Source organism: Podarcis raffonei, chromosome 5, assembly GCF_027172205.1.
Source record: "Podarcis raffonei isolate rPodRaf1 chromosome 5, rPodRaf1.pri, whole genome shotgun sequence".
NCBI classification, from domain to species: Eukaryota; Metazoa; Chordata; class Lepidosauria; order Squamata; family Lacertidae; genus Podarcis; species Podarcis raffonei.
The window spans coordinates 93,162,896-93,179,257 of record NC_070606.1 but is presented as its reverse complement, the minus strand read 5'-3'; the positions used below and the strand labels follow the sequence as shown (position 1 = coordinate 93,179,257).

At 46.3% G+C, this 16,362-nt stretch overlaps 1 protein-coding gene across 12 annotated transcripts in view; it reads left to right on the top strand.

Moving 5' to 3' along the window:
• MCF2L2 (MCF.2 cell line derived transforming sequence-like 2) overlaps positions 1 to 16,362 on the top strand; it is a 228,299-nt gene that overhangs the window by 28,164 nt on the left and 183,773 nt on the right. For all 12 annotated transcript variants that reach the window (XR_008330737.1, XM_053390639.1, XM_053390647.1 and 9 more), the window contains exon 2: positions 11,210 to 11,293. Coding sequence is in view for 11 of the 12 variants with exons in the window: in XM_053390639.1 (XP_053246614.1) it covers positions 11,210 to 11,293 (84 nt within the window). In the remaining variant the exon portion in view is untranslated. The remainder of the gene's footprint in view (positions 1 to 11,209; positions 11,294 to 16,362) is intronic.

Below are 16,362 nucleotides of genomic sequence, written 5' to 3'. Positions count from 1 at the left end.
TTCCTTGCAAGAAAAAGGAAAAGTTGACAGCTATGTGTGTTTGTGGTGTTCTGTCATGTTATAATTACTTATTGTTTGGAAGCCGCTTTGGGATTCATTTGAATGAAAAGCGGTATAGAAATACATCCAAACAGCCAATCAATCACATGTTCTACCAAATTGACCTGCGAGGCTGTTTTCCCTAAAGCACGTGACGATCACAAATGAAGCAGACACATGGCCGGATCTTTCTGTTATGTACTGAAGTTCTCACCCTGGGCCAGCAGGGGGATACTGTAGATAGTTTTCACTCAGGTCCGCATATGCAAATAAGGAATTGAAAGTGAGGTTCATTGATTGGATAGTTACAGAAAGTTGTTACTGTTGCTTTGTAGTTGAGCTCTATATAAGCAGGTTGGCTGAACCCTTCAGCCCAGTTCTGTTCTGGCCTGTGAATAAACAAGAGGTGTCTGAAGAATCGTTGTGTCGTCTGATATGTTCACCCACAACTTAACACTTTCCTTGCAGCAAAGAGCTTTGACAGCCCTTTGCTGAGCATAGGACAGGCAAAGCCCCTTGAGCTTTGGTCCCCAAGCACCCAACATCCAGCTGGCTGCCAGATGCTGGGGAAATGCCGGGCAAGGGACTTTGGCAAGTGGATGAAGCCACTTGCTAATCAATCAATCTGCTGATGCCATAATGATGTCATGTGATTGACAGGTGGATTGTCCCACCCACCTGTCAAAGTTCTCCTGCTGGGTTGAGGACAGATAGTGATATATCCCATTGGTCCAAAAAGGTTCCCCTGCAGTAATCTCTTTGCAATACCACCATTACCCTTTGGAAGGCTGACATACAACAGGTACCTCTTTCATAATGTTGTATGCCACCCCAACCTCCAAACTGTGTGAGATTCCAAAGGTGATTTCCCAGGGCTTGTGTTTTCCTTAGAATGAGAGACAGCTGAGACTGTGGTGTCTTTAGGATATATGGTTTATTTACACACACACCGTGAGCCCACGATGGAGGGCGTCACAGTATTAACACTCTCAAAGGGTCTTGCTTCCCCCATAGCCATAGCCTTGCATTGAAACAGAAATCAAGCATCACTCTGTCTCTCTGGCATCCCAGCCTACTGCTTCCAGCTGCTAGCTGCTAGCTCACAAGACCCAACTCTCCTTTCCCCTCTCTGGCCTTTGTATTTCTAACTACCACCCATTTGCTGTCTGGCACAGATCCACTTCCTTCATTCCCTTAATGGCCCATTACCTAGGCTATCATTCCAGGAGGAAGCCAGCCTTGTTATTCCAGAAATTTGAATCCTTATATTTTAACACTTGCTGGATCCAGGGTCTCAGCATAACAGCCTATTTTCCCCCCCCTCCGCCGCCTTCTATGTGCTGGCATCCATCTGTTTCGGGAAACAATGGAGGAGTGCGCCTTTGGGGGTGAGGTGAAGCTGTTGGAAGGTTGCAGTCCGATACATAGCAATACTTTGAAATGAGTAATTCTCAGATTACTCATATTTCTGCAGTAGGCTCAGTAACAGCAATACCAATGAAAGCCTTTGCCTTGTTTGAATATTCAGCATTCACAAATAGAGAGAAAACAGTATGCTAAGCCCTGCTAAAAGCTGTGGTTGGAATAATTATCCTCCTTTTCTTACTCCCTCTTCCCTACACTGCAAGGCTGGCTCACCAGAGTGAGGCAGTCACTTTGGGCAGCTGGTTTTGGGTATCATGAAAGGGCAGCCTGCTCTTAGTTGTTTTAATTCATCATTATTTAATTCATCATTATTGTGCTTTTACTCCCAGTGAGAGACGCTTGTGGGATTTTCTGCCTCAGATGCCAAAATAGCTAGAGCAGTCTTGGATGTGTCTATATGTCTTGGTAGGGAGTCATCGCTCACTATTCTGCTTCAGGCAGCAAATGTCTTCTTGGCCAGCCGTATCACACAGACGGAATAGAAGCCGAAGCTCTGTGTTAGGAGGATGATCAGCTGAAACACTGATCCAGATTCAGCCTTACAGGCAGAGGATTTTCCTTGCGATTAAATGCAAAAAACCCACCCCCAACAGCCCTATCATTAGATACGGCTTCTGCCTGTGTATGCTAACTGGGTCACGTTTTTCTCCATCCGCCTGCCCCCCCCCCCGGAGCTTTGCAGAATAAGCTGTGCTCATAACCTCTCCTCCCCTTGCAAGAGCAGCATTCGGATTCCCTGCTACCAGCATGCAGATCTCGTGTCCCAGGCTGGGCAAGCTAAGCAGAAATAGCAAATACCATCAGCATCCCCAGGGCAGCTCCTGCTTCCTTTATTTTAACACCTCTGCAGTGCTTCTTTCACCAGGACTTGGCCTTCAGAGGAAGAGTCACTGAGCCATGGCAATCTGCCTGCTGCAATTTGTGACTTGTTTCCACTAGAGCAAAGGGGTTGGGGGTTGGGGGGGGGGTCTGCCACTGACTGTACTTGTAGGGCAGAGATGGGGACATAGAAAGCCCGGGGCCAAGATGTGGCCCTCCAGGTCTTTCCGTTTGGTCCTTGGGAATCTCCCCAAACTGTACCAACTCCCCGGGGCTAACATCCTTCTTTGGACCTTCTTTGCACCATAAGAAGGTTAGAAGAGGCTGCTGGATCAGGCCAATGGGGAAACCCAAGAAGATTTTCCCCTCCTGTGGTTTTCAGGAACTGGTACTTAGAAGCATCGCTGTCTCCCATTGGTGGAGTCAGAGCACATGGCTACTAGCCACCCTTGAGTGTTTTTGCCTGGGGAGAATGCTGTTGCACTTAGGTCACAGAATCATAGAGTTGGAAGGGACCCCAAGGGTCATCTAGTCCAACCTCCCGCAGCGGAGGTCCCATAGGCATCTGGCTGGCCCCTGTGAGCGGGGCTGGCCCAAGACATTTTGGCGCCTGAGGTGAACCACAAAATAGCACCCTCCCACCCCACCTCCAGGGATGATGAGGTGGTTGAAGATCTACATCAGGAACCAAGAGGGAATAAATATCTACATTGGGAACAAAGGCGGGGGAATCAAATCAACCTTACCGGGTGGCTGACACAGGAGAAATGGGGCCCACTCTGAATCTGGAGCAGCAGGAACAGTAGGCAGGGAAGAGATAAGTCTGGAGGTCCTGCAGGATTGCCCAGTGGCATCTCTCAGCAACCAGTGACCCAGACTTGAGGAAGAGCAGTGGACCATGGATTTCTATAGCAGACACTGGGTGCGTGTTTTGGGCACTACCTAATTCCAAGGACAATTCAAGGACCAGAGTTTTGGGTTCATATTCATGTGGCCAAATGCTTGCTGAATCAAGCTCACCATGCCCCCCTAATGCATCTCAGTCAAAATGTCTTGAGGCGGCCTATCCAAACCCAAGGAACTGTTCTCAAGCGGCTTCCAGTGTCCATGGAGAGCCTCAACACAGACAAACGCATGATTCCGCGCTGCAAACCGTTCCTCTCGCCTGCTCCTTGGGAATGAGTCACATAATCAGATTATTCCTGTTGATCTTATTAACAAGTTCATTGATCTGTTGTGTGTTTATTCTGAGTCAGTTAACTCTTCTTCTACTTGATTGTAATGACTAAGCTTAAGAGACCAGGCAAAAGATCCATAACGGTCGTAGCACCATTTGCCTGGGCAGCTGTGCACACATACGGCAGGTGGGGGCAGAGGGTGCCCATTCAGCCCAGGCTGGGACAGGGCGCAGAGGGTGCTCTTCACCCCCCGCTCCCCCGCCACCCACGGGCAGGTGCTTGCACACCAGGTGGGGCACAGAGGGCGCATGCCAGAGATCTCTGCGGGTGATGCCTGGTTCACACACACCCCAGATTGTGCACCCAGGGCATTGCCCGCCCTGCCCTACCATGCTATACCACTGATCCATGATTAGGAATATTTCGCCTCATTCACCTACCAGGGCAAGGCATCTCCCATCAGTTGCCAATGACATCATCGCTCCTGCTTTGTGCTTTTCTCCCCCTGCATAACTTCTCCACCACACAACACCTGGGCACTGTGGACAGCCAACGCATGCACTCATGTACACACAGTGCACACAGCTACCAGTAGGGAGAACGGGTAGCAATGAAGCACAGAAAGGGTGCATAGGAAGTGGGTGATGAACCATCAGCCCATAGCTAGGCTGAGTCTCGTGCAGAACAAAGATGTCTCAGTGTTCTGCTGTGGCTCAGCTGGTCTTTAATTAAGCAATAAGGCATTGCCCTGTCAATCGGCTGCACACAGTTCGGTCTTTCTCTCCAGCTGGTCATCTTTCTGGCAGTCATTTGGAGGCCATTAACATATAAATGAGTTTGGTTATGTTGAGGAGCAGGAGGGGGCAGCAGGACAAGATGATATTCACTGTCGTGCACTTGGCTGGAGTTTCAGTGGCCACATGTCCTGCTTCACAGAGGACAGTCGTCTGTTGAAGGGCTGTTCAGTCTGAGTCTCATTTAGAAAGCTAAGAAGGGAGAACAGGAGGGGCTTTGAAGATGCCCATCACCGGATAGTACCTCGATAGTAAGACTGAGCAGGCACACAGGTCATGTGGTCACAGCCTTCCCTACTATTTTCAGATCATTGTATTTTTATTTACATTTTACTTTGTATTTCTAAATTTGCATCTGTACACAACTAGTGTACAGTACATTTCCGAGCACAATTCAAAGTGTTGGTGTTGACCTTTAAAGCCCTAAACAGCCTTGGTCCTGTATCCCTGAAGGAGCGTCTCCACCCCCATCATTCAGCCCGGACACTGAGATGCAGCGCCAAGGACCTTCTGGCAGTTCCCTCGTTGCGAGAAGTGAGGTTACAGGGAACCAGGCAGAGGGCCTTCTCAGTAGTGGCGCCCGCCCTGTGGAACGCCCTCCCTTCAGATGTAAAGGAAATAAGCAGCGATCTTATCTTTAAAAGACATCTGAAGGCAGCCCTGTTCAGGGAAGTTTTTAATATTTAATGCTGTATTGTTTTTAACACTTGACTGGAAGCCGCCCAGAGTGGCTGGGGAAACTCAGCCAGATGGGTGGGGTATAAATAATAAATTATTATTATTATTATTATTATTATTATTATTATTATTATTATTAACTATACATCAGTACCTGGTTGACATCTGGAACAGAATGCAAGACTAGGTGGGCTTTTGGTCTTATCCAGCACGGTTCTTATTATTTTTTTGAGAAAATTAGCATGGGCGTATTCCATGGGAATCTCTTCTGCCCTCTTTTCCGCTGACACTTTCCCCTTTTTCGGCTATGTGTATGTGGCCACCATAGTTGCAGCTTCTGCTCCTTGTGCAGTGCTCGGGCTGCCCTACCGTTAGACAGAGTGAGACAGCCCCTCAGGTGGCAGATGCTGGGGAGCAGCAATGGCACACACACACATATGCACAGAGGCTGTTTTTCCTGAGCCTCCAGCCATTCCCCTCTGTTGGATGATAGAGCCTGCTGCATTCAGATGTGGTGGAGGAGACATAAAGCAGCAAGTACATAGAGCTGAAGGAGGAAGTTGGATGAGCGGCTCTCTTTCCCACTTCCTGTTTTGGTTCTTTGTGCTTTTCAAGGCTCAAATTAATTCTACCATATTTGACTTTTACCGGGATTCCTTGGGAAAGTGAAGGGTGTTCACACACGTGCTCTCTCTGTTTCTGAGGGAGATGGAGGAAGGGGGACCAGAGAGGGTGTCGCCCACAGCACCTGCTCAGAAATCCAGATACGCTCACAGGCCTAAAATGGTCGGTGACCCCTTAGTTTATCATAATGACCCTTGAGATCCCTTGAATAAATGCCTACCATTGTCACTGAATTAACCTTCTTCCTCTCCCACTTCCAGCGTCTTCTTCAGAATTGGGGGGAAAAAACCGATGGAAGGGGGAAATGAGTCTGTGCAAAATAAACGATAGCGTGCTTAACTTCATTTTAAGTAGGGAATTGGGAAGCTCAGCTGTATAACTCTTTGCTCCGGGGGATTAGATGGTTATCACTTATGCTTCTGAACTGGACAGAAGAGTACTATCAGCCAGATGGGACATGGTAATTGCTTCTCCCTTTTTCTTTAGTAGAAGCAGCGTTTTTTTCAGTGCCATAGCAAAGCAAGCATGCAAAAAGGTGCTTCACTTCATCTCTGCAAACCTGGTTTTGCAACTGAGCATGCGCTTTACAGGGAGCTACAGCTAATCTTTCACATGCAGTGGGTTTTATTCAAGGCTGGAATCAGTATCTGGTACCGTATGAGGAATAAATACATTCACAGATTTAAAAACAGGTCTCATTTGTGCAGCACGTTTCTTAGGTGCACATTTACAAGTTCTACAAGTACACACCTTTGAAAAATATAATATACAACTTATCTCTGTTAATTCCATTTATGTTGCATCTTGAGGAGGATGAGAGATGTTGATCAGGGAGGTGTGTCTGAAGAAGAAGGAACTTATATGCATTAGTGTCTAAGTGGTTTTATTATGTATTTTTTGTAACTTTTGTTATTTTAGTTTGTTGCACACTGCTTTGAGATATCTGTGTATATTTAGTTGTATAGAAAAACATCCTGAATAAATATAGTAAATACAGTATTGCAGCTAGCATTCCAGTTTCCTTTCCATTTTTCTACTTGATGGTTATTTATGATGTCTTTTGTTTGTTTTTTAAAATGTTGCTGTTTATCAGTTTTGCGCCTTTCACTGATGTGGCTGCTTCGAGCATCTTCTGGCAAGACTCTGTGACCCCCAAACACAATATCATAAATCACAGTTCCCGGCTCGCAACTCAGGCTAATTTTACTCTGCCGTTGCTTAAATGCACAGTCAGCAGCTTCCCTGAGCCCTTAATTCCACTGAGTAAATTTTCCATATTAATAAAACACGCTATTGTGTATGTGTGTGTGTGGCTGGCCTTGATATGTCACTCTTGATGGACTGCATTGAAACACTTAAGCCGTGACAACCCCCACATCGTCCCTCCCCTCCCTTGTATTAATTCTTGAACACATTATGATAATCCAGCATGCAGAAGGCGATTTGCTTGCTAAATGACCCAGATTTTCTCCGCGGTCGTATGGTGAGTGGGATAGTAGGACAAAGTAAGGACCTTCTGAACCCTTACATCCCAGCTTAATCGTTGAAATCATCTGGTGAAGCGCTGATAGTTGTCCCCCACGTTACAGAGGCCTGACCAACCTTGGCTAGAAGTCGGATGTTCGGTGTCACCAGCCCTGTGCTATGAAATACTCTTTCGGCCGAGATTAGACAGGCAGACTCTCTCTATTAACTTTTGGGTGTCTCTTAAGGACCTTTTTAATGCCCACAGGTCATCTAGTCCAACCCTCTGCAATGCAGGAGTGGCAGCGAAAGATTCCCTGAGGAATGGGCCAGGCGGACGGTGAGATCAGGGATGAATGAGTGTGCGAAGGACGGGGAGAGCAGGATGGGAAAGGCACCGTCAGGAGTCGTGACACATGTCAGCCCGACAAACTGGTCAGATTACGGAACAGGGCTCTTTACCTGGCAGGCTCCAGTCCCTTAACCCCCACCTGAGAGCCCACCAGCACTGCCCCACATACCTGTTTGGCCTCTTGTCCTGGAAAGAAAAGAGCAGCGATTGGGAGAAAAGGAGCAGCAACAGCTATGACTTCAGTTTGGGGCTACATTTAGCAAGGCAGAAAGCTGCTCTATAAATGAGTCATATTTTTGGTCTATCTAGCTCAGTATTGTCTACACAGATTGGCAGAGGCGCCGAAAGGTTTCAGACTGGGGATTTCTCCCAGCCCTACCTGGAAAGGCCGGGGATCGAACCTGAGGCCTTCTGCATGCAAATTAGATGCTCTGCCACTGAGCCATGGCACCTTCCTCTAAGCTGGATGTGTGAGAGAGAGAATGAGAGAGAGGGTTTTCAGTTTCTCCTCAGTCTGTCTGGGTCTTTCTCTTCTCTCTGCATGTGTGTGATGGAGAGAGAAGGGGACTGCATTGCCCACAGGCTCAGTTCCTTGAGAGAGTGCTTGTCTGCCATGCTCAGTTCTGTCACCACATTATTTGCTAGCTTGTTTTCTTATTTGAGAGATTTCTGTCCCATCCTTCAGGTAGAACCTTTCAGAGCGGCCAGCAAGGGGTCTTCTTTTACAGGGAGCAACCCTGTAATTTGAAGGGCTGCCCAATTTAAGTCTGCTTTGAAGAGAGAGCAAGCAGCAATGTGTTATATTTCTGTTTCAATCATTCCACTTAAGAATTATTTCCAAACTTGTATCTGTGTGTATAAATTAGCATAACCAAATTTTATGTAGATTTGTGTCCTTTTTGTGGTGCTGCATTTTATCTTTTTGGGCAATCTGCAAGTTCCACCCATAACAGGGTTAAGCATGGCAGCAACATATACCATTAAGGCTCCAAAAAAATGTTACTAAGCATTAGGAGACAACAAGGTAAAGGTAAAGGGACCCCTGACCATTAGGTCCAGTCATAGATGACTGGGTTTGCAGCGCTCATCTCGCTTTATTGCCCGAGGGAGCCGGCGTACAGCTTCCGGGTCTTGTGGCTAGCATGACTAAACTGCTTCTGGCAAACCAGAGCAGCGCACGGAAACGCCGTTTACCTTCCCGCCGGAGTGGTACCTGTTTATCTACTTGCACTTTGACGTGCTTTCGAACTGCTAGGTTGGCAGGAGCAGGGACCGAGCAACGGGAGATCACCCTGTCGTGGGGATTCGAACCGCAGACCTTCCGATGCAGTCAAATGAAAGGTCTTCAGTTGGTGCCTGAAAGATATCCATCGTAATGCCCGTCAAGCCTCCCTGGGGTGTTTGCGGTGCCACAACTGAAAAGGCTTTGGCACCCACTTTTCTTCCGAAGGGATCATCTTATTTTTTTAGTTTATTGCCTTGCTATCAGTGTTTTATAGATTGTGGTTGTTTCAGTGAAGACTACTCTGTATGATTTATGCTATATTTGTTCTATCACATTCTATCATGCTATTGTTATTTATTGTTATTGTTTGGGATTCATTCCAATGAAATGCAGCATAGGAATATAATAAATCATATGTTCAGAGCTCAGGCAGGCACATAATGCATGTGTATAACATGACGTATAATCTGTGGCTTGGTTCACTATCTTGAGTTACATACCTTGCCCGTTTGGGGGGCTCCATGCTCTCATGCGGGTTGTGGAAGACAAATGCCCCGGGTTTGGGCTGCAACATGTTGGAGGGTATGGATTTGTTTTCTGTTTTCTGGCTGTGAAACAGCCATCGGCTGGATTGTGTTGTGGTTTGTCAGGAGCGGATATCATGTCTGGTACTGATGTCGCTGATATTGCTTGGCGACAGAAATCGCTTGTAAGCGCATGCAATTCTCGTACACCTAAGATGAACATAACATTTTTTCCATTAGCTCTCCCCTTAGATGTGGAAAGGGCCTCACCCAGGGACCAGCATTTTTTTTGTTCCAAGGCTGGCAACTCTAACTACTTCATCTTTTATCCTTTTCCTACAAAATTCCTTTGGTTAGGAGGGGAAAACCTTCAATACCAGGGACTAGTCTATTTTTAGAAGCAACCTCATATAAAATATACATACAGGAGAGTGGGGAGGGGGAACCCAAGCAAAACCACTCCCATTCCTTCAGCAAGCCTGTTAAGTGTTCGTAATAAAATCTTTCTTTCTTTCTTTCCATCAGGCAGATTCTCAGGCAACAGGCATGCAACTGGAATGGCCTTTGAGGCCATTACTGTTATGTATTGAAGTTCTCACCCTGGCCACCAGGAGTATCATGTATATAGTTTTCACTCAGGTCCACGTCAGTTATTTTAGGCGGGAAACCCTGGGTTGTTGTTGCTACAATGTTGACAGCCGGCTGCCTATAAAAGCAGGCCGGCTGAGCTGTTTGCTGTTCAGTTCTGTTCCAGTTTACAAATAAAGAGCTGCTTTGAAGAATCGCTGTGTTGTCTCCTATGTCTACCCACTATTCAACAATTACCATTTAAAAAATATAGCTTAAAGTCATTTCTTGTACTTTATGCCATGTATGTGTGTGTGTGTATTCACAATGCCTCCCACTTCCTCCTAGGTTGTGTACTCACTATATCTTTAAAGCACACTCAAAACACATCCTTACCCTCAAAGAATTCTGGGCACTGTAGTTTTCCCTGCGCAGAGCTGCAATACCTAGCAACCCTGAACAAAAATACAGTCCCCAGAATTCTGTGAGGGAAATAATGTGTTTCAAGTTACTTTAAAGGTGTAGCACAGCGCCAATGCCAATTACTGAGAGCATAAGCTGATGATTTTATTTTATTTTGGGGTGGAGATGGGACATTGGCATAAACCCAAGATAAGCAAGCAGGGCAGGTGTACACTCCTTCTCCTGGATTAATCAGTGGGGAGCCTTGGGGAGAATTTGAGCTTTCCCCTCTGTTAGGTTGTGGGTGAACATATCAGATGACACAGCGATTCTTCAAACAGCTCTTGTTTATTCACAGGCCAGAACAGAACTGAACTGGAGGGTTCAGTCAGCCTGCTTATATAGAGCTCAAGTACAACATTACTGTAACAACTTTCTAAAACTATCCAATCACTGAACGTCACTTTCGATCCCTTATTTGCATAACTATCTACAGTATCCCCCTGCTGGCCCAGGGTGAGAACTTCAGTACATAACACCCTCCATCAACTGTTGGCATCTCTGTTGGGGAGGACTGTGCCACATTTTCAGAAGCCTGGCTTCAGGGGAAAAAGCAGAGAGGGGAGGAGAACTTGTTGGGAACATTGTGCGCTGTGTAAATTTTGAAGAATAAAGTGCTTGTTACTCAGATGGGGGGCAGGCTTGCTTTACCAGTATTTTGCTCAAAAATAGGCAGCGCTGTTTCAAAGGACTGAAAAGGGGCTTTATCTCATGCCTGGACTTAATATAGTCCATGTAGCTCATCACCCTCAGCTAAGCTGCGATCAGCACTGGCAAAGGCTCAGTTTATGAAGAACCCGTTTCTGCAAAACACAAGAGGACAAATGCTGAAAGCAATCAGCCTGGAGGTGGACTCTTCTGTCGACGGCACGCCACAAGTGTCTGTGCCGTCAAGAGTCATATGACCAAATGAAAGCCTATGGTCAAGTCGAAAAGGTATCTTTCTTTGCGTTGCTGTGGAGATCCGCAAAAGAGCTTCTTCCCAGGTAAGTGACTGGAGGTTTCCCTCATTTCCACCAATCCCACTCACTCTCTCTCTCTCTCTGTTTTTTGTGCAGATGAAATCATGCAACAGGAGATCAGGCCTCTCGTTGCCGTGGATATCATAGAACAGCTTCACCGGCAGTTTGCTATCCTGTCAGGTAAGGGTTGGGATTCATTTGTTTTATAGCTCTTGGTAGTACACACCCCTTTAATTGCCCGTTGACAGCTAACCAGCAGAAGCTCTGTTGCAGCTGCTAGGTAGGGGCAGGGGCAAAATTGGGTTTGGTTTGCATTTCAGTGCAAACCTACCTAATTCTGTACTTCCTGAAACAGCATTCAAATTCAGTTTGTCATAGGTGACCGGGATACATGAGCCGAAACACAGGTATCAGTTGATGTTCAAGTGCCTCTGAATTTCATAATGCAGTTCTCCAACCAAAAAAATGTACGCAGAACAGCATATGTTTGGGGGTAAGCCTGCGTAAAAACCCACGCTGGTGAAAATAAAATAGAACAATGCATTATATTGGGGAAATCTCTTGTAAAAATACGTATATTTGCCAGAATTGCATTAAGATGTGCATATTAGAAGAAAAGGACCCTAAAATGTTGATGAATTTTTGTGAGGCCCTTGTTTTAAAACATTATAAACTGATGCAATAATGTGGGTGGGGAGGGAGGTTAATGGTTTGTTTTGTCATTGTTTTTATTATGTATCTGAGACCTACAGACGAAGGGCAGTAAAATAATAATAATAATAATAATAATAATAATAATAATAATAATAATAATGCAGAAATGTGAAAAACTGTCCCTACAACCAAAGTCCTGGGTCTCTTGAGCCTCATACCCTAAAATTTAAGGAAAGGGCCTGGGAGCTCTGGAATGGGGAGAAGAACCCTAGTTTCAGCTGAGCAGGTGAGTTGCGTCTTCTTCTGTTGTTTAACAGAAGAATTAGAGGTGAGGATGAGTTGCAGTGAGTGTGGTGCAAATGTGCCTCAATCTTTCCTCATATGGCTCAGTTTCCAGACCCTTGAGCATCTTGGTCGCCCTCCTCTGCTTACATCCCAGCCGGTCTATATCCTTCAGAAACTGCGGTGCTCAGAATTAATGTATTATTATATTAATATTTAAATGTATGTGTGTGTGTTTCTAATGTACATAAGGCCTCTGTGAAAAAGATGTATAGCTGGAAGTTAGAGTGAAGCTGTTGCTAAAGCCTTGGTAGATTTTTCCTTCTTCCCATTTCAACATCTTGTAATAACAGCCTGGAATTATGTGCAAATGAGTCCAGTGTGCAGTCTGCACCTATATGACTGATCCCATTATGCACACCAGGAGCTTCTGAGACAAACTGTCACCAAAGATATTAGAGGGGATTTCGTTTCCTTGGCTAGCTTTCTTTCCTTTTGTCTTGGAAGTCGGCTTAGCCCCCTGTTTTCCCCTTTAACAGAAAAAGGGAAAGCCATATATATACAGCCGGGATGAATGGATCTAGAGCTTACTCTATCTGCTAAAACCCAGAACTGGAATGCCCAAGGAATGCCCGGAGCTCAAAAGCCTAAAAACCATGTTTACCTAAGGGATTTTTACATTTTAGCCCAAAACTGAAAGTGCAGCAGGAAGCAGTGATGGAATCAGAAAGGAAGGGACCGAGATGCATGTCCTTTCTTCTGTTCTGATGTGCTCTTCTTGATGGTATACTCTTCCCTCACTTGAGAAGCAGTCTGCTCCAGGGGCAGCTGTAGAGGCTCAGCTTCTGTGTGAGAAAAGAATCCCAGAGATTTGGGACCGTGTCAGCAATATCTGCTTGCAGACCGGGCAAGTGTGAAATATGCCGACACACACACACAAGCAGTGTTGATCCAAGGTGTAAGCACACTGGAATATCCCTGCCAGGTTGTACCAAAAGCCTGTCTGGTCCCGCATCCTCTTTCCCATAGTGGTTAACCGGATGCCCCTGGGAAGCCCACAAACAGGGCACCAGTGCAATAGCCATCCCCAGCATCTGGTGTCGAGAGGCATGCTGCCACTAATGCTGGACTTAGTGTTTAGCCATCATGACTCGCAGAGCAATAGCACTGTAGAGTTGGTCATCCAGTCCAGCTCCCTGCAATGCAGGAATCACAGTTAAAGAATCCCTGGTGAATGGCCATCCAATCTCTGTTTGAAAACCTCCAATGAAGGAGAATCTACGGCCTTCCGAGAGAGTCCGTATTTTTGTTTCCTCTTCTGTTCGGAATGTTTCACACTTTTCTATTACTGGAAAGAGTCTGTTCCCTTGGAGCAACAGAAAATAAGGGCCATATTATTATTATTATTATTACTACTACTACTATAATCTCTCAAAGGACCTGTTGATGGCATTTTACCATTGTACTGTTGAGAGTGTATTAACTTATGGTCTGTGTGTGTGGTTTGGGAGCGGCACAGTCGGGGGAAAACAATGCTGTCCAGGGTTGTAAAGACTGCGGAGAGAATAATTGGGTGCACTCTTCCCACCTTGGATCAAATCTACGCTTTCAGGTGCCATAAGAAAGCTGCAGAGATAGTACAGGATAGTGCACACCCCGGAAATGATCTCTTTCAGCTTCTGCCTTCTGGAAGAAGGTACAGGGTTATAAAGACTAGGACTAGCCGTCTGAGAAACAGTTTCTATTCAAATGCGATCTTGGTTTTAAACGCAGTGTAAGGTAGTGTCTGGGACGCGGGTGGCGCTGTGGGTAAAAGCCTTAGCGCCTAGGGCTTGCCGATCGAAAGGTCGGCGGTTCGAATCCCTGCGGTGGGGTGCGCTCCCGTTGCTCGATCCCAGCGCCTGCCAACCTAGCAGTTTGAAAGCACCCCCGGGTGCAAGTAGATAAATAGGGACCGCTTACTAGCGGGAAGGTAAACGGCGTTTCCGTGTGTGGCTCTGGCTCGCCAGAGCAGCGATGTCACACTGGCCACGTGACCCAGAAGTGTCTCCGGACAGCGCTGGCCCCCGGCCTCTTGAGTGAGATGGGCGCACAACCCTAGAGTCTGTCAAGACTGGCCCGTACGGGCAGGGGTACCTTTACCTTTTAAGGTAGTGTCTATGGGAGTATACTGTATTTAATTCTGGGGTATCAGAGTTTGTAGGGGGCTAACCAGGCTGGGACAGCTGGGATAGCAGGCTTGTAGGTTTCTGAATGTCTGATGTAGATTTTCAATTTCGTTGTATGGGACAACGACAATAAAGATTATTGTACCATATCAACATTTGTATACCACCCTATACCTGCAGGTCTCAGGGTAGTTACAATATGAAAACACAAAATACACAATAAAAATAAAAGCAAGAACAACCCAATAATCACCCCACTCCTCAACACATTTTAAAAGGGCCTTGGATGTCAATCAGCCAAACGCCTGGTTAAAGAGGAACATTTTTGCCTGGTTCCTAAAGGTGTACAGTGGTACCTCGGGATGCGAACGGAGCGCAAGACGCGACGGTGTGTCCGCGCGTGTGCGGGTCGCGTTTCGCCGCTTCCGCGCATGTGCATGATGTCATTTTGAGTGTCTGCGCATGCGCAAGCGGCGAAACCTGGAAGTAACACCATTCGTTACTTCTGGGTTGCCGCGGAGCGCAACTCGAACACGCTCAATCCGAAGCACATTCAACTCGAGGTATGACTGTATAGCATCGTTTGTATGCAAGAGTGATTTGTGGGCATTGATAGCCTTATTCTCTTCAGAATTCATCTAATCCTCTTGTAAAACCATCTAAGTTGCTGTCCCTCACTAATCTTGTGGGGGCAGTTTCAATAGTTTAGCTATGCACTGTGTGAAGAAGCCCCTACCTCCTTTAGCCTTCTGGCTCACCTGAGTTCCAGGGAGTGGGCAACTTTACTGTCCATGAATTTCTGAATGAGTCATGAGACACAATGCTTATGGCTATAATTCATTTTGCCAGAGATTCCAGACCATTCCTCTTTCGTAGTTTCAGAGGAAAGGTGTCCCTTTTTACATTTTAAGGCAGCGGTGGGGAACCTCAGGCCTGCAGACATAACTAGTGCCTGCCACACCTCCCTATTTCATCCGCATGGCTGTTATAGCCAAGCCACGACAGCTTCCCCTTCCCCTGACATAATATATTTGCCAAAATGGAGTTTGCAGGCACCAGCAACCAGCTGATTGGCAGCACCTTCAAAGTCCCTTGCACAGCATTTTGCAAGCATGGACAAACAGCTGGTTTTTGGTACTTGCGTAGCGCTGTGGATGGCGCTTTGCAAACCCCGGTGATAAGCAGATTGTCTGGGCTTGCAAAGCACCATCCGCAGAGCTATAGAAGTGCTGCATTGGGGCACATGGTTTCAAACTGTGGAGACAAAATCAGGTTACCTGTCAGACTTGGCCTGTGAGCTCTGATAAGGGAGATTAATTATCCTGATCCTCAGCCCTGGTGAAAGGGATCTGTACCTTTTATACATTCCCCCCCCATAGCCATAACCCCCCCCCCGGAATGTCCTTTTTTGTAAAATACATGGGAATCACTACTATAAGTAATCTACTGTTGATATTTGAGCAAAGGAAATCAAATCTGTTTTTGTTTCTTTAAAGTGCATTATGCCTTTAGGAATCTAGAAAACAAAAGATGTAGATGACTGCAGGTTTCTGACCGTTGAGAAATCTGCAGGAATTTGCATAATCTGAGCACAATAAGCACTGCAGCAAAGCTCATTTTAATTCATTTCCCCCTAAGACAGGCAGAGAGAGACAAATGAGAGAAGATTGAGGTTTGACAGCTGCATGATCTGCTTCCTCCATAAGCTGTCGTTGATGGACATCTTCTGTTAACTGGCTAGATCCAGAGAGTGATCTGAGAAGCTGCTTTGCTAAATGTGTCAATTTAGCTCCGGGCCTTGGTCCTGGGTGCGAATGCCAGTTCAGCCTAGGTGATGGCTAAACTGTTCTTGGCCAACATGCCAAAGATAAATTCTGAAGTCTGAGCTAAGGTAATGCCACTGTGGAGTGGGCAAAAGAGCCTTGTGGAATCGCAAAGACTCAGGCTTTGCCTGCATTGGTGACCCATGTAAAAAGGTAAAGGACCCCTGGACGGTTAAGTCCAGTCAAAGGCGACTATGGGTTGCAACACTCACCTCGCTTTCAGGAAGATGGAGCCAGCGTTTGTCCACAGACAGCTTTCTGGGTCATGTGGCCAGCATGACTAAACCGCTTCTGGCGCAATGGGGCACTGTGACGGAAGCCA